The sequence below is a fragment of the Anomaloglossus baeobatrachus genome, chromosome 1, assembly GCF_048569485.1.
Source record: "Anomaloglossus baeobatrachus isolate aAnoBae1 chromosome 1, aAnoBae1.hap1, whole genome shotgun sequence".
Taxonomy (NCBI): domain Eukaryota; kingdom Metazoa; phylum Chordata; class Amphibia; order Anura; family Aromobatidae; genus Anomaloglossus; species Anomaloglossus baeobatrachus.
The window spans coordinates 142423204-142441998 of NC_134353.1; the positions used below are offsets into that span (position 1 = coordinate 142423204).

An 18795-nucleotide genomic window follows, 5' to 3' on the forward strand; every position below is an offset into this window, starting at 1 on the left:
CTTGCCTCACTCTCAGGAGGCTATTCCAACTAACTGCACTCACCATCAGCCCCAGGCGTCCCTCAACCTGCAGTGGCGGTCCCCACTGACCGCAATACTGAGAGTGGCGTCACGACAAACAGAAGAAGATTTCCTACCTGTGACCAGATCCAGCCGAGTGGAGTCCCTGAAGGTAATGCACCGACACAACACCTGTGGGGCTTCACATATATATATATATATATATATATATATATATATATATATATATATATATAAAATATAACTGCAACACTTGTTTTTAGTCCCATTTTTCATTCATGAGCTGAACTGAAAGATCTAAGACTTTTTCTATGTATATAAAAGGCCTTTTTCTTTCAAATATTGTTCACGAATTTGTCTAAATCTGTGTTAGTGAGCATTTGTTCTTTGCCGAGATAATTCACCCACCTCACAGCTGTGGCATGTTAAGATGCTGATTAGGCAGTATGACTATTGCACAGGTGTGCCTTAGGCTGCCTACAATAAAAGGTCACTCTAATATATGCGCAGTTTTATAATACAGCACAATGCCAAAGATGGCGCAAGTTTTGAGGGAGCGTGCACTTGGCATTCTCACTGCAGGAATGTCCATCAGAACTGTTGAATTGAATCTTCATTTCTCTACCAAAAAGTGTTTCAGAGAATTTGGCAGTACATCTAACTGGCCTCACAATCGCAGACCACGTGTAACCACACCAGCCCAGGACCTCCACATCCAGCATCTTCACCTCCAAGATCATCTGAGACCAGCCACTCGGACAGTGGCTGCAACAATTCGTTTTGATAAGCAAAGAATCTCTGCACAAACCTTCAGAAAGCATCTCAGGGAAGCTCATCTGCTGCCTGTCATCCTCATCAGGGTCTCCACCTGACTGCAGTTCGTCATCATAATAACTGACTTGAGTGGGCAAATGCTTGAATTTGGTGTCTGACACCTTGGAGAGATGTTCTCCTCATGGATGAAACCTGGTTTTCACTGCATAGGACAGATGGCACACTGCGTGTATGGTCTTGTGTGGGTGATTGGTTTGCTGATGTCAATGCTGTGAATCGAGTGGCCCATGGTGGAGGTGGGGTTATGGTACGGAGAGGTGTATGTTATGGACAAAAGCACAGGTGTATTTTAATGATGCCATTTTGAATGCACAGAGATACTGTGATGACATCCTGAGAATCATTGTTGTACCACATCCACGACCATCACCTCATGTTGCAGCATGATAATGCATGGCCCCATGTTGCAAGGATCTGTACACAATTCCTGGAAGCTGAAACCATCCCAGTTCTTGCATGGCAGCATTCTTACCGGACATGTCAGCCATTGAGCATGTTTGGGATGCTCTGGACTGGCGTATATGACAGCGCGCTCAATTTCCTTTCAACATCCAGCAACTTCGCATAGTCATTGAAGATGAGTGGACCAACAATCCACAGGCCACAATCAACAACATCATCAGCTCTATGCGAAGGGGATGTGTTGCACTACATGAGCAAAATCGTGGTCACAACAGATACTAACTAGTTTTCTGACCTCTCTGGATCCCCCAATACTGTAAAACTACATATTTTAGAGAGGCTTTTCATTGTGGCCAACCTAAGGCACACCTGTGCACTAATCATACTGTCTACTCAGCATCTTGATATGCCACACCTGTGAGGTGGATGGATTAACTTGGCAAAGGAGAAGTACTCACTAAGGCTACTTTCACACATCCGGTTTGAGCCGTGCGGCTCAATCCGGCTGTGAAACCTATTCAACGGATGCGGCGAAAACACCGCATCCTTTGCATACGTTTTTACATGCGGCCAGTCCGTTTTTTTCCGGTTGCGGCACGCTACTGAGCATGCGCAGTGGAAAAAACTGCATGCGGCGGCCGGATGCGGCGCGATGCGGTTTTTTTTTGCCGGAGCAAAAAACGTTGCAGGGAACGTTCTATCCGGCCGCCGCATCGGCTAAATCTGCCGCATGCGGCAAAAACCGGACCGAACGCAAGCCCCTGCGGCACAATACGGCACTAATGTAAGTCTATGCAAAAAAAAAACGCAACCGGCGTTACAAAAGACGGTTGCGGTTTTTCTGCAGAACGCCGTATTGTGCCGCAGAGCAAAATCCGGATGTGTGAAAGTAGCCTTAGACTGAGTTCCCATGTCCTGTAATCATCTGTTAGAATGGATCCTGCAGAGACACGTTGTCAAAATTATTTCTGCCTATCCGTTAACGGATTGCTGTTTATCTTCCATTTGAAATGGATCCTGTAAGAAAATAATGGATCAGTTACAAATGCAAGAAAAATAGATGGCTCTATAGCAATCTGTTAATGGATCCAATCTCCATAGACTCTAATGTTAAAAAAAAAAACAAGAACGAATGCAGCAGATAGCATCTATTTAACAACAGACACTAAAAGTTTTTTTGCAGAACTTTTCTTCCAATGCATCTCTGACAGATCCATTCTAACAGATAATTACAGGACATGGGAACTCAGCCTTTCACAGATTTAGGATCAATATTTGAGAGAAAAAGGCCTCAAATCCTGACTGATAGCTGTCCATTCTTGCATAAGCAATGCTTGCATTTTGCCAGAATTTGTTGGTTTTTGTTTGTCCACCCGTCTCTTGATGATTGCCCACAGGTTCTCAATGGGATTAAGATCTGGGGAGTTTCCAGGCCATGGACCCAAAATCTCTATGTTTTGTTCCTTGAGCCATTTAGTGATCACCTTTGCTTTATGGCAAGGTGCTCCATCATGCTGGAAAAGGCATTGTTGGGCGCCAAACTGCTCATGGACAGTTGGCTGAGAAGCAACCCCACACATGAATCGTTTCAGGATGCTTAACAGTTGGCATGAGACAAGACTGGTAGTAGCGCTCACCTCTTCTTCTCCTAATAAGCTGTTTTCCAGATGTCCCAAACAATCGAAAAGGGGATTCATCTGAGAAAATGACTTTACCCCAGTCCTCAGCAGTCCACTCCCTGTACCTTTTGCAGAATATCAGTCGGCCCCTGATGTTTTTTCTGGAGAGAAGTGGCTTCTTTGCTGCCCCCCTTGAAACCAGGCTTTGCTCAAGCAGTCTCCGCCTCACAGTGAATGCAGAAGCACTCACACCAGCCTGCTGCCATTGCTGAGCTAGCTCGGCACTGCTGGTAGTCCGAACCCGCAGCTGAAACAGTTTTAAGATACGGTCCTGGCGTTTGCCGGTCCTTCATGGGCGCCCTGGAGCCTTTTTGGCAACAATGGAAGCTCTCTCCTTGAAGTTCTTGATGATGCGATAGATTGTTGACTGAGGTGCAATCTTTGTAGCTGCGATACTCTTCCCTGTTAGGCCATTTTTGTGCAGAGCAATGATGGCTACACGTGTTTCTTTAGAGATAACCATGGTTAACTGAAGAGAAACAATGATACCAAGCACCAGCCTCCTTTTAAAGTGTCCAGTGGTGTCATTCTTACTTAATCATGACTGATTGATTGCCAGCCCTGTCCTCATCAGCACCCACACCTGTGTTAATGGAACAATCACTAAAACAATGTTAGCTGCTCCTTTTAAGGCAGGAATGCAATGATGATGAAATGTGTTTTGGGGGGTTAAAGTTCATTTTTTTAGCCAATATTGACTTTGCAAGTAATTGCTGTTATGACATTCTGGAGTATATGCAAATTGCCATTAGAAAAACTTAAGCAGTAGACTTTGTAAAAATTAATATTTGTAGCATTCTCAAAACTTTTGGCCATGACTGTACATCAGAAAGGTTACAATGAGCAATAATACAATTAATTATATGGGTCCTAATTTCCATAGATAAAGGTATTCAAATAAAATACCATATCTGAGTGTACAGTAGGATAAGGGACATTAAATTAAAAATGGAATGTACCTTGTAATGTTAGGAAATGCAAATTGTCATTTCCAAGCCAGTATTCACCCTTTGCTGTAGTGAAGTCACCAAATCCTTGTTTGTAGTCAGTCCAGTTCCTCAGGGAAAAAAAAGATAAAAGAATTAAAAAGTGTTATCAAAGAGCATCTCCGAATAACTTAAAGCGAACCTGATAGCTGATACATACTGCCGAATCCGTGGTTAGCATATACCGTGCTTCCCTGAAAAAATACTCTTATTTTCAGGGGGTCTCTTTTATTTTCCCATGTATAAAAATCCATATTTATTCTTGAACAAAATAATCAACGTTTACTCAAATCTAATCCTGTCATCACATTCTGGAACATCAACATTTTGTGTTAATCCCATTACTGGTTCAGATGCACATTTTCTTATCTGATCTGCTGTTCTCATGGTGCAGAACCCATCCTATAGTGGTGGGTACATACTATATTTATACAGATTTAAATTATCTGCTTAAATATATTATTCTCTATGTACTGCTACGTTTACCCCCAAAAGAAAGCAGACACCCCCTAAATGAATTGCACTTACCAGACCCCAAATAATTAGGGTTGGCATGTGAATGGACTCTCATATACAAATCTGTGTTGCTGTCAGGTCCCCCTGCATTCTACAGCAGTTGGCTCCACATGGTGATTTGTGGTAGTGATACTGGTACCCAATCTGTGTGTGAGAGCTGCAGTGCAATTTAGCTGGAACTGCGAGGGACATGACCAGGGCCGGCTCCAGGTTTTTGTGGGCCCCGGGCGGAAGAGTCCCAGTGGGCCCCATCCACACGCAGACACACATACGTACACATACATATACATATTTAACGACAAACTCACAAAAATACATATAGAACTGACACATCTATACAGTCATATACACTGACATACATAGATACACATCATACATGCATACATACAGAGACACACACTGCTATGCTGCATACATACAGACACAGCGCTGCTACATACATACACACATAGCTCTGCTATATACATACACACATAGCTCTGCTATATACATACACACATAGCTCTGCTATATACATACACACATAGCTCTGCTATATACATATGTGAAGCCCCACAGGTGTTGTATCGGTGCATACCTTCAGGGACTCCACGTAGCTGGTGCTGGTCACAGGTAGGGAATCTTCAGTTTTGATCGTGACGCCACTCTCAGTATTGCGGTCAGTGGGGACCGCCACTGCAGGTTAGGGGACGCCTGGGGCTGATGGTGGGTGCAGTCGGATATAGTAGCCTCCTGAGAGTGAGGCAAGCCCCAGGGCCCGGTGTGAGTTTGTAGTACCACAAGTCGCAGAATGACTCAAACACAGTCCAAGAAGTCTTTTAACGTGTTTACTCACTGTTTGGAGGTCACGGTGAGATGCCCGGGCGACACTGTGATAACCAGGTGGAACCAGGAATTCCAGGAGGCCGTTCTGAGGGTAGCTGTCCACTCGCCTTCCTTGCACTCTTTCTGTTTTAGGAGGATCCTTTGCTTGAAGCGTGGTAGGACCCCTCCAGGGAAGCTGTTACCACCCTGCTCCCCTCTCTCTGGCTCGTCTGCCGGCAGCGTGGCCTTGGTGGGATGGCTTCTGGCCCTGTCCCCTTATGGGCCTGGTGTGCTGCTTGGCTCAAGCTCTGTGTAGTCGTGGTGAGGGCATGAAGTACCCCCCCAACCTGTAGGTTAAGCAGCTCTGGATGATCTGCTGCCTGTACTGGGGACCTAGTTCCCCTTGTGTGCTCGGATACCGGGATCTCCGTACTCAGCCACCCCTCTTTCTCTGGATGCTCTTCAGGCCGACCCACAGTACTCCGTTCTCCTCCGCTTTCAGCTACAGCACTCCTCAGGACCTGTCTGCACGGGAGCTTCTCTGCTCCCCCTCCATACACTTCAACTTCTTCCTCTCGACCCCTCACTTCCTCTCTCTCTCTCTGCCCTGCTTCCTAGCAACCAGCCCCTGAACACACCCCTAGCTGGGAATTGAAAGTTAACCCCTTCTGGCTACCCAAGGGTCCCCTCTGGTGATGTGGGAGGCCTGGTCACTATATGTTTGTGTGTGCACCTCATCCTGGCCTTTGGAGATTACCTGGAAGCATTGCTCCCGCATGGGTGCAATACTCTGTGGCGCCTGACCAGGTCAGGGGCGCCACATTCCCCCTTAGTTATCATCAGCACGTCCTCGGGCTGCAAAGACAAGAGAAAGAAAAAAGGTAATTACAAACTTTTCCCACACAGGGGCAATTATTTACATTTAAACATGCCAGGTACCATTCCACCACCAACCACCCACATGTCCGAAACCCACCCAAAAACCTTCAGGAGGTAGGTCACCGGTCCTTTTGGTAACCAGGTCTGGGCCATCACATTCCCCAGACCTTTCCTCCAATCTTCCTCTCCTGAGGGGAGTGGTGTAAGGTAGGCCCCATAAACAGGCGTACCCGCTTCCGAGTGTTGGAGGGCAGGCCCCATAAACAGGCGTGCCCCCTTGTTGGTGCAGAGCCATGCCCCTCAACAGGCAGACCCTGTGGTTGGTACCAAGAAGGCAACTTTTTACAATGCAAAGTTTGTGGTTAAAGCCAGTTCATAACCAGTGGTCTAACATTTTAAGGAAGTCTCACAATAGTCCTTGTGGGCACATTTCGCTTAAACGTTGCTTAACTATAACAGGTTAAACATTACACTTCATACCGTCACTTTCAACTAAACTGTACTTTGTCTATAGCGTAATGGGAGCTGACCAAAGTTGCTGCGGGTTGATCTACGCAGTACTATACTGTCATCTGTCTGAGGTTGTGTCCTCCCACCCGATGTATGTGTCTCAATGTGAATTCTGGGTGTACTGGGTACTGATACCAATGCGTGGTTTTCTGCTTCAGCTACATTTGGCACTTCTAGGTTCTGAACAGGTGCTTCTAGGTCTCCTACTTCTCTAGATTGAGTGAATGTAATGACTGGAATAACAACTGCTCCATTGTATTGAGGCCAACTTGCTGGAAAATCTCCAAGCGCAGTATGGATCATCCTTTCTTTTGGTTCTTGAACTGGCACAGGGTTGGGAATTTCTTCAGGGATTCTTAGTTGTTCAGGACATTTCTTTAGGCGATCTCTAGAAACGACAGCTGTTGTTTTTCCTCCATCTTTGCTGATAAGGCATGTCTTTTCATTGCTAAGCGTTGATGGTAACACAGTATAGGGTTCTTCTTCCCAGTGATTGTCAAGTTTATGACGCCTTCTCTTTCCCTTGAGAACTATATCTCCTGGCATCAAAGGAACAGCAGGTGCTTTTCGATTGTAGGCCTTTTCTTGTTTCTCACGCTGCTGAGTCAGGCTTCGCTCCACACACTCTTGTACTTTCTTGTATTGGGCTTGGCGGTTGGAATCCCAATCAGCACCTTGTAGATGGTCTTCAGGGGTCTCAACTCCCATTTCCAGATCTACTGGCAATCTCCCTGGTCTGGCCCTCATCAGGTATGCCGGTGTGCAGTTCGTGGAACTCACAGGGATGTTGTTATACATGTCCACTAGATCGGGCAGCTTTTCCGGCCACTGACTTCGTTCTTCTAGTGGGAGCGTCTTCAGAAGATCGAGAATGATGTGGTTCATCTTCTCACACATGCCATTGGTCTGAGGATGGTAAGGCGTAGTACGGATCTTCTGGCAGCCGTATAGGTTACAAAACTCCTTAAACACTTCAGCTTCAAAGGCTGGTCCTTGGTCAGTGAGCACTTGATCTGGATAGCCATGTGGTCGACAGAAGTGTGTCTGGAAAGCTTTGGCTGCAGTTTGACCTGTCAAGTCCTTGACTGGTACTACCACCAGGAATCTGGAGTAGTGGTCAACCATAGTGAGAGCGTAGTTGTAGCCTTGTCTGCTGGGTGCCAACTTTACATGGTCCAGGGCCACGATCTCCAGGGGCCGTTTAGTTTGGATGGGCTGGAGTGGTGCTCTCTGGCGGTGCTGGTCTTTTCTTCTAAGATTGCAAGGCCCGCAGTTTCGACACCACTTCTCTAGGGCAGATCTCATGCCCACCCAGTAGAATCTTACTTTAAGTAGGGCCTCCAGTTTCTTCCAACCAAAGTGGCCTGCACCATTGTGATAGGCTTCTAGCACCATCCTCGTATCCTTCTGTGGTACAATCACTTGCCACACCTTCTCATGCGTCCTCGGGTCAATGATGCTCCTGTAAAGTTTGTCTTGATAGATGAATAATCGACCCCTCTCCTTCCATAGGTACTGTGCCTCAGGTGGGGCTCCTTTGTCAAGGCTGGCGCCAGGCTGGCTGATCAGTTTCTTTACCAAGCCCACCGCTGGATCATTTTCCTGGGTCTCCTTCCAGTTGTAATGAGGTAGTGGGTTCAGGGTCACCTCTTGGCGGTTGGCACGCGACTGCCGACACTGTTTTGCTCCATGGCGATGGAACGCTGGCAGCTCAATCTCTTCCAGATCATCTTCATCTTCACCCTCGTCTGCTAGGTGAGGCATCCTGGACAGAGCATCTGCGTTGCCGTTCTTGCGGCCAGCTCGATACTTGACAGTAAAGTCATAATTCGCCAGTCGGGCTACCCAACGCTGCTCCATGGCACCCAATTTAGCAGTATCCAAGTGGGTCAGGGGGTTGTTGTCCGTGAAGACAGTGAATTTGGTGGCTGCCAAGTAGTGCTTGAACCGCTCTGTGATAGCCCATACCATGGCCAGGGACTCTAGCTTGAATGAGCTATAATTCTCTGGGTTTCTTTCGGTAGGCCTGAGCTTCCTGCTGGCGTAAGCAATCACACGCTCTTTGCCTCCCTGCACCTGTGAAAGCACTGCTCCCAGTCCCACATTACTGGCATCTGTGTACAGTACGAATGGCAGACCGTAGTCAGGGTAGGCTAGGATCTCTTCACCCGTCAAGGCCCCTTTCATTTGTCTGAAGGAGTGTTCTTCTGCTTCTCCCCAGTGAAATGGCGGGCCGGAGATCTTTCCTCTCTTCTTTGGGTGGCCTACCAGGAGCTCTTGCAAAGGCGCCGCCATTTTCGTGTAGCCCTTGATGAACCTTCTGTAGTAGCCCACCAAGCCAAGGAACTGACGTACCTCCCGGACGGTAGTAGGTGTGGGCCATTCCTGGATGACTGTGACCTTCTCTGGGTCCGGTGCTACTCCTTCTGCACTGACCACGTGACCTAGGTACTGGACCCTTGGCTTCAGTAGATGGCACTTGGATGGTTTCAGCTTCATTCCATATCGGGATAGTGCTTCAAAGACTTCAGCCAGGTGTTTCAGGTGGTCCTCATAGGTCTTGGAGTACACGATGACATCATCCAGGTAGAGCAGGACGGTTTCAAAGTTGAGGTGCCCTAGGCAGCATTCCATAAGCCTCTGGAAGGTCCCGGGGGCATTGCAGAGTCCAAATGGCATGCTGTTGAACTCACAGAGGCCCATTGGGGTGGTGAAGGCCGTCTTCTCCCGATCTTCTTCTGCTACAGATACTTGCCAGTAGCCACTAGTAAGGTCTAGGGTAGAAAAGTAGTTAGAGGCTTTCAAGGCAGCGAGGGATTCCTCTATCCTTGGCAAAGGGTAGGCATCCTTGTGTGTTATCTGATTTATCCGTCTGTAATCCACACACATCCTCATCGTGCCATCCTTCTTTCTTACCAGGACCAGGGGAGCTGCCCAGGGGCTGCAACTGTCCCTTATGACTCCTGCCTCCTTCATGTCCTTCAGCATGTCCTTTGTGCGCTGGTAATGGGCTGGTGGAATAGGCCTATGTCTTTCCCTAATGGGAGGATGACTGCCTGTGGGTATGTGATGTTGCACCCCTTTGATCCTACCAAAGTCTAGTGGGTTCTTACTAAAGACCTGCTCGTATTCCTGCACGACCCTGTAAACCCCATGTTTCTGGTAGTCGGGTGTAGAGTCAGTCCCCACGTGTAGTTTCTGGCACCAATCCTCTAACTGCTTTTGGGAGGTCTCGCCCTCTTTTGAGTCAGCTTGTGTCAGGGGACCTACAGGTGTTATGGCGTCATCTGAGCATGTAAACAGTTTGGCTATGGTAGCGTACCTTGGTAGTCTGGCTTCCTCCTCCCCACAGTTCAACACTCGTACAGGCACTCGTCCCTTGTGTACATCAACTACCCCCCTGGCTGTCAGAATCGTGGGCCAGTGGTCTGAATGAGTGGGCTCTAGTACAGCCTGGTAATCTTGTCCTCTGAGACCTACCGCTGCTCTACACCACATCATCATTTCACTCCGTGGGGGTATCACAATGGGGTTAGCATCCATCACCCGTACACTACCAATCTCACCGCCAGTCTGTTTTACCTGTTGCTTCCTCAGAATGATTCGGATCTCCTTTTGCAAGGCTCTTTGCGACCTGCCGTCAGCACCTTCAACAATCTGGTGAAGCAACAACAACACTTCCCCTAGGCAATTTTCTATGACATTAGTGCCTAAAATCATTTGCGGGTTCCTTTCTCTAACATCAGTGTCCACAACAATCAGTCCTTGTCCCTTCATTTCCTGCCTTCCCACCTTTATGGTTACCTCTTTGACCCCGATCTGGTCTATAGGTTGTCCGTTGGCAGCATAGATGGTGAGGGAGGGGTCCGGTGGTCGGAGATCGTCGTCCGACCAAAACCTCCGATAAAGGACATGCGGGATCGTGGTGACCTGAGAGCCGGTGTCCAATAATGCCGGGGTAGGGATCCCGTCCAAGACGATGGACAGGACAGGACGTCCACCCACGTACTGATCACAGCAGCGACTTGGGCCTGATCTTCTTAATCCTGAGGACTGGCCCTCGGCCCCAGGTTTGACTCGTTTAAAGGACAGGCCCTTGCATAGTGACCTGCCTTCTGGCAACGACGACAGATGGGTTGTCCAGCTGAGTCATAGCGATCACTGCTCCTGCCTCGAGTTGGGGGACCCCTTCTCCTCCGCATCCAAGGGACGTCCTCTGGGTTGTCGGCTAGCAGGATCTGATGAGGGACTTTGGTCTCTGAGGGCAACTGCATTGCTTTCAGGATTTGTGCGACGTCCTTAGTGAGCTGCTGCACTTGGGAGGATAGCGTACTTATGGTCTCTGCTGGCGCGTTGAGTCCTTTTGCAGTCATCAGGGCCTGCGTGGAGGATTCCGCTCCTGCAGCCGTGGAACTGGCAGGGTCTGTGTCCACAGGGGGTTGGAGTGCTTTCACTGCCCGGTCTTTCAGAATGGCAAAGTCCACGTCGGGGTGTTCTAGGGACCACAGCTTCATCTGCTTCCCATCCTCAGGAGAGCGCAGGCCCCGCAGGAATTGTTCCTTCATCATCCGGTTTCCTTCCTGGTCACTGACAGGGTCCACCAGCTTGAGAGCCCGTAGTGCCGCCTGCAGCCTGAGGGCATAGTCTCTTATACTATCTTGGGGCTTCTGACGGCAGTGATAGAAGTCCGTTCTCAGCTCTCCCTCCGTGCGGTGTTCAAAAGCAGCTGCTAGTTTGGCAAAGATGGTCTCAACAGAGCTCCGGTCATCATTGGCCCAGGACTCAGCTTCCAATTCTGCTGCTCCAGTCAATTGTCCCAGCACCACAGCGGCCCTCTGTTTACCAGTCATCGCGTGCATGTCTAGCAGGGTGTTGATCTTTTTCTTAAACCCGGTCAGCGTGTCTATTTTACCGGCGTATTGAGGCAGCCATTGCGCCCCTGGGGCATACAACAAGGACACTGGCATTATGGGGGCGACCTCGGCCGGCGCAGCTGCGACCGCGGCACCGGCACCAGGCGCTGCGGCGTCCAGCGCGACAGGGGCTGGCATCGCTTGGGCTGCGTCGCCCTGACCAGGGGCATTACCTCCTGCAGCGTCCATTTTTCTTCAGAAATCTGCGCGCTCCCTTTCCACTTCCTGGGTCAGAACGCTCTCTGAATTGTGGGGATTCTGGGGCGGCCACACCTCTTCGTGGGCGGTGCTCTTCTCCCTCGCGCGGGCTGCAGCGCGCGCTTTTGAAGATGGCAATATGGCGGCGGTTCAATTTTTGCGGTCGGACCTCTGAGGCACACGGTCACCTGTCTGAACAGGTCTAGTCCTTATCCTGTTCGTGACGCCAGAAGATGTGAAGCCCCACAGGTGTTGTATCGGTGCATACCTTCAGGGACTCCACGTAGCTGGTGCTGGTCACAGGTAGGGAATCTTCAGTTTTGATCGTGACGCCACTCTCAGTATTGCGGTCAGTGGGGACCGCCACTGCAGGTTAGGGGACGCCTGGGGCTGATGGTGGGTGCAGTCGGATATAGTAGCCTCCTGAGAGTGAGGCAAGCCCCAGGGCCCGGTGTGAGTTTGTAGTACCACAAGTCGCAGAATGACTCAAACACAGTCCAAGAAGTCTTTTAACGTGTTTACTCACTGTTTGGAGGTCACGGTGAGATGCCCGGGCGACACTGTGATAACCAGGTGGAACCAGGAATTCCAGGAGGCCGTTCTGAGGGTAGCTGTCCACTCGCCTTCCTTGCACTCTTTCTGTTTTAGGAGGATCCTTTGCTTGAAGCGTGGTAGGACCCCTCCAGGGAAGCTGTTACCACCCTGCTCCCCTCTCTCTGGCTCGTCTGCCGGCAGCGTGGCCTTGGTGGGATGGCTTCTGGCCCTGTCCCCTTATGGGCCTGGTGTGCTGCTTGGCTCAAGCTCTGTGTAGTCGTGGTGAGGGCATGAAGTACCCCCCCAACCTGTAGGTTAAGCAGCTCTGGATGATCTGCTGCCTGTACTGGGGACCTAGTTCCCCTTGTGTGCTCGGATACCGGGATCTCCGTACTCAGCCACCCCTCTTTCTCTGGATGCTCTTCAGGCCGACCCACAGTACTCCGTTCTCCTCCGCTTTCAGCTACAGCACTCCTCAGGACCTGTCTGCACGGGAGCTTCTCTGCTCCCCCTCCATACACTTCAACTTCTTCCTCTCGACCCCTCACTTCCTCTCTCTCTCTCTGCCCTGCTTCCTAGCAACCAGCCCCTGAACACACCCCTAGCTGGGAATTGAAAGTTAACCCCTTCTGGCTACCCAAGGGTCCCCTCTGGTGATGTGGGAGGCCTGGTCACTATATGTTTGTGTGTGCACCTCATCCTGGCCTTTGGAGATTACCTGGAAGCATTGCTCCCGCATGGGTGCAATACTCTGTGGCGCCTGACCAGGTCAGGGGCGCCACACATACACACATAGCTCTGCTATATACATACACACATAGCTCTGCTATATACATACACACATAGCTCTGCTATATACATACACACATAGCTCTGCTATATACATACACACATAGCTCTGCTACATAAATACACACATAGCTCTGCTATATACATACACACATAGCTCTGCTATATACATACACACATAGCTCTGCTACATACACACATAGCTCTGCTATATACATACACACATAGCTCTGCTATATACATACACACCTAGCTCTGCTATATACATACACACCTAACTCTGCTATATACATACACACATAGCTCTGCTACATACACACATAGCTCTGCCACATACATACACACATAGCTCTGCTATATACATACACACCTAGCTCTGCTATATACATACACACCTAGCTCTGCTATATACATACACACATAGCTCTGCTACATACACACATAGCTCTGCTACATACATACACACATAGCTCTGCTATATACATACACACATAGCTCTGATATATACATACACACATAGCTCTGCTACATACACACATAGCTCTGCCACATACATACACACATAGCTCTGCTATATACATACACACCTAGCTCTGCTATATACATACACACCTAGCTCTGCTATATACATACACACCTAGCTCTGCTATATACATACACACATAGCTCTGCTATATACATACACACATAGCTCTGCTATATACATACACACATAGCTCTGCTATATACATACACACATAGCTCTGCTACATACACACATAGCTCTGCTACATACATACACACATAGCTCTGCTATATACATACACACATAGCTCTGATATATACATACACACATAGCTCTGCTACATACACACATAGCTCTGCCACATACATACACACATAGCTCTGCTATATACATACACACCTAGCTCTGCTATATACATACACACCTAGCTCTGCTATATACATACACACCTAGCTCTGCTATATACATACACACATAGCTCTGCTATATACATACACACATAGCTCTGCTATATACATACACACATAGCTCTGCTATATACATACACACATAGCTCTGCTATGTACATACACACATAGCTCTGCTACATACACACATAGCTCTGCTATATACATACACACATAGCTCTGCTATATACATACACACCTAGCTCTGCTATATACATACACACCTAGCTCTGCTATATACATACACACATAGCTCTGCTACATACACACATAGCTCTGCCACATACATACACACATAGCTCTGCTATATACATACACACCTAGCTCTGCTATATACATACACACCTAGCTCTGCTATATACATACACACATAGCTCTGCTACATACACACATAGCTCTGCTACATACATACACACATAGCTCTGCTACATACACACATAGCTCTGCCACATACATACACACATAGCTCTGCTATATACATACACACCTAGCTCTGCTATATACATACACACCTAGCTCTGCTATATACATACACACCTAGCTCTGCTATATACATACACACATAGCTCTGCTATATACATACACACATAGCTCTGCTATATACATACACACATAGCTCTGCTATATACATACACACATAGCTCTGCTATATACATACACACATAGCTCTGCTATATACATACACACATAGCTCTGCCACATACATACACACATAGCTCTGCTATATACATACACACATAGCTCTGCTATATACATACACACATAGCTCTGCTATATACATACACACATAGCTCTGCTACATACATACACACATAGCTCTGCTATATACATACACACATAGCTCTGCTATATACATACACACATAGCTCTGCTATATACATACACACATAGCTCTGCTATATACATACACACATAGCTCTGCTACATAAATACACACATAGCTCTGCTATATACATACACACATAGCTCTGCTATATACATACACACATAGCTCTGCTACATACACACATAGCTCTGCTATATACATACACACATAGCTCTGCTATATACATACACACCTAGCTCTGCTATATACATACACACCTAGCTCTGCTATATACATACACACATAGCTCTGCTACATACACACATAGCTCTGCCACATACATACACACATAGCTCTGCTATATACATACACACCTAGCTCTGCTATATACATACACACCTAGCTCTGCTATATACATACACACCTAGCTCTGCTATATACATACACACATAGCTCTGCTATATACATACACACATAGCTCTGCTATATACACACATAGCTCTGATATATACATACACACATAGCTCTGCTACATACACACATAGCTCTGCCACATACATACACACATAGCTCTGCTATATACATACACACCTAGCTCTGCTATATACATACACACCTAGCTCTGCTATATACATACACACCTAGCTCTGCTATATACATACACACATAGCTCTGCTATATACATACACACCTAGCTCTGCTATATACATACACACCTAGCTCTGCTATATACATACACACCTAGCTCTGCTATATACATACACACATAGCTCTGCTATATACATACACACATAGCTCTGCTATATACATACACACATAGCTCTGCTATATACATACACACATAGCTCTGCTATATACATACACACATAGCTCTGCTATATACATACACACATAGCTCTGCTATATACATACACACCTAGCTCTGCTATATACATACAGACACAGCGCTGCTATATACATACACACATAGCTCTGCTATATACATACACACATAGCTCTGCTATATACATACACACATAGCTCTGCTATATACATACACACATAGCTCTGCCACATACATACACACATAGCTCTGCTATATACATACACACCTAGCTCTGCTATATACATACACACATAACTCTGCTACATACACACATAGCTCTGCCACATACATACACACATAGCTCTGCTACATAAATACACACATAGCTCTGCTACATACATACACACATAGCTCTGCTATATACATACATACACACCTAGCTCTGCTATATACATACACACCTAGCTCTGCTATATACATACACACCTAGCTCTGCTATATACATACACACCTAGCTCTGCTATATACATACACACTTAGCTCTGCTATATACATACACACCTAGCTCTGCTATATACATACACACCTAGCTCTGCTATATACATACACACATAACTCTGCTACATACACACATAGCTCTGCCACATACATACACACCTAGCTCTGCTATATACATACATACACACCTAGCTCTGCTATATACATACATACACACCTAGCTCTGCTATATACATACACACCTAGCTCTGCTAGATACATACACACCTAGCTCTGCTATATACATACATACCTAGCTCTGCTATATACATACACACCTAGCTCTGCTATATACATACACACCTAGCTCTGCTATATACATACACACCTAGCTCTGCTATATACATACACACATAACTCTGCTACATACACACATAGCTCTGCCACATACATACACACATAGCTCTGCTACATAAATAAACACATAGCTCTGCTACATACATACACACATAGCTCTGCTATATACATACATACACACCTAGCTCTGCTATATACATACACACCTAGCTCTGCTATATACATACACACCTAGCTCTGCTATATACATACACACTTAGCTCTGCTATATACATACACACATAGCTCTGCTACATATATACACACATAGCTCTGCTATATACATACACACCTAGCTCTGCTATATACATACACACATAGCTCTGCTACATACATACACACATAGCTCTGCTATATACATACACACCTAGCTCTGCTATATACATACACACATAGCTCTGCTACATACATACACACATAGCTCTGCTATATACATACACACATAGCTCTGCTGTCTGCTATATACATACACACATAGCTCTGCTACATACATACACACATAGCTCTGCTACATACATACACACATAGCTCTGCTACATACACACATAGCTCTGCTACATACACACATAGCTCTGCTACATACATACACACATAGCTCTGCTATATACATACATACACACCTAGCTCTGCTATATACATACACACATAGCTCTGCTATATACATACACACATAGCTCTGCTATATACATACACACCTAGCTCTGCTATATACATACACACATAGCTCTGCTACATACACACATAGCTCTGCTATATACATACACACCTAGCTCTGCTATATACATACACACATAACTCTGCTACATACACACATAGCTCTGCCACATACATACACACATAGCTCTGCTACATACATACACACATAACTCTGCTACATACACACATAGCTCTGCCACATACATACACACATAGCTCTGCTACATAAATACACACATAGCTCTGCTACATACATACACACATAGCTCTGCTATATACATACACACCTAGCTCTGCTATATACATACACACATAGCTCTGCTATATACATACATACACACCTAGCTCTGCTATATACATACACACCTAGCTCTGCCACATACATACACACATAGCTCTGCTACATAAATACACACATAGCTCTGCTACATACATACACACATAGCTCTGCTATATACATACACACATAGCTCTGCTATATACATACACACATAGCTCTGCTATATACATACACACCTAGCTCTGCTATATACATACACACATAGCTCTGCTACATACACACCTAGCTCTGCTATATACATACACACCTAGCTCTGCTATATACATACACACATAACTCTGCTACATACACACATAGCTCTGCCACATACATACACACATAGCTCTGCTACATACATACACACATAACTCTGCTACATACACACATAGCTCTGCCACATACATACACACATAGCTCTGCTACATAAATACACACATAGCTCTGCTACATACATACACACATAGCTCTGCTATATACATACACACCTAGCTCTGCTATATACATACACACATAGCTCTGCTATATACATACATACATACCTAGCTCTGCTATATACATACACACCTAGCTCTGCCACATACATACACACATAGCTCTGCTACATAAATACACACATAGCTCTGCTACATACATACACACATAGCTCTGCTATATACATACACACTTAGCTCTGCTATATACATACACACCTAGCTCTGCTATATACATACACACCTAGCTCTGCTATATACATACACACCTAGCTCTGCTATATACATACACACATAGCTCTGCTATATACATACACACATAACTCTGCTACATACACACATAGCTCTGCCACATACATACACACCTAGCTCTGCTATATACATACACACCTAGCTCTGCTATATACATACATACACACCTAGCTCTGCTATATACATACATACACACCTAGCTCTGCTATATACATACATACACACCTAGCTCTGCTATATACATACATACACACCTAGCTCTGCTATATACATACACACACACCTAGCTCTGCTATATACATACACACATAACTCTGCTACATACACACATAGCTCTGCCACATACATACACACCTAGCTCTGCTATATACATACATACACACCTAGCTCTGCTATATACATACATACACACCTAGCTCTGCTATATACATACATACACACCTAGCTCTGCTATATACATACACACCTAGCTCTGCTATATACATACACACCTAGCTCTGCTATATACATACACACCTAGCTCTGCTATATACATACAGAGACAGACACGCGCGGCTCC

General features: G+C 46.2%; 1 protein-coding gene across 3 annotated transcripts in view; it reads right to left on the reverse strand.

Annotated features, from left to right (window-relative positions):
• The window catches only part of FGL1 (fibrinogen like 1), a 212908-nt gene that overhangs the window by 58457 nt on the left and 135656 nt on the right, over positions 1-18795 (reverse strand). For all 3 annotated transcript variants that reach the window (XM_075347102.1, XM_075347103.1, XM_075347101.1), the window contains exon 5: positions 3896-3993. In XM_075347102.1, the coding sequence (XP_075203217.1) occupies positions 3896-3993 (98 nt within the window). The remainder of the gene's footprint in view (positions 1-3895; positions 3994-18795) is intronic.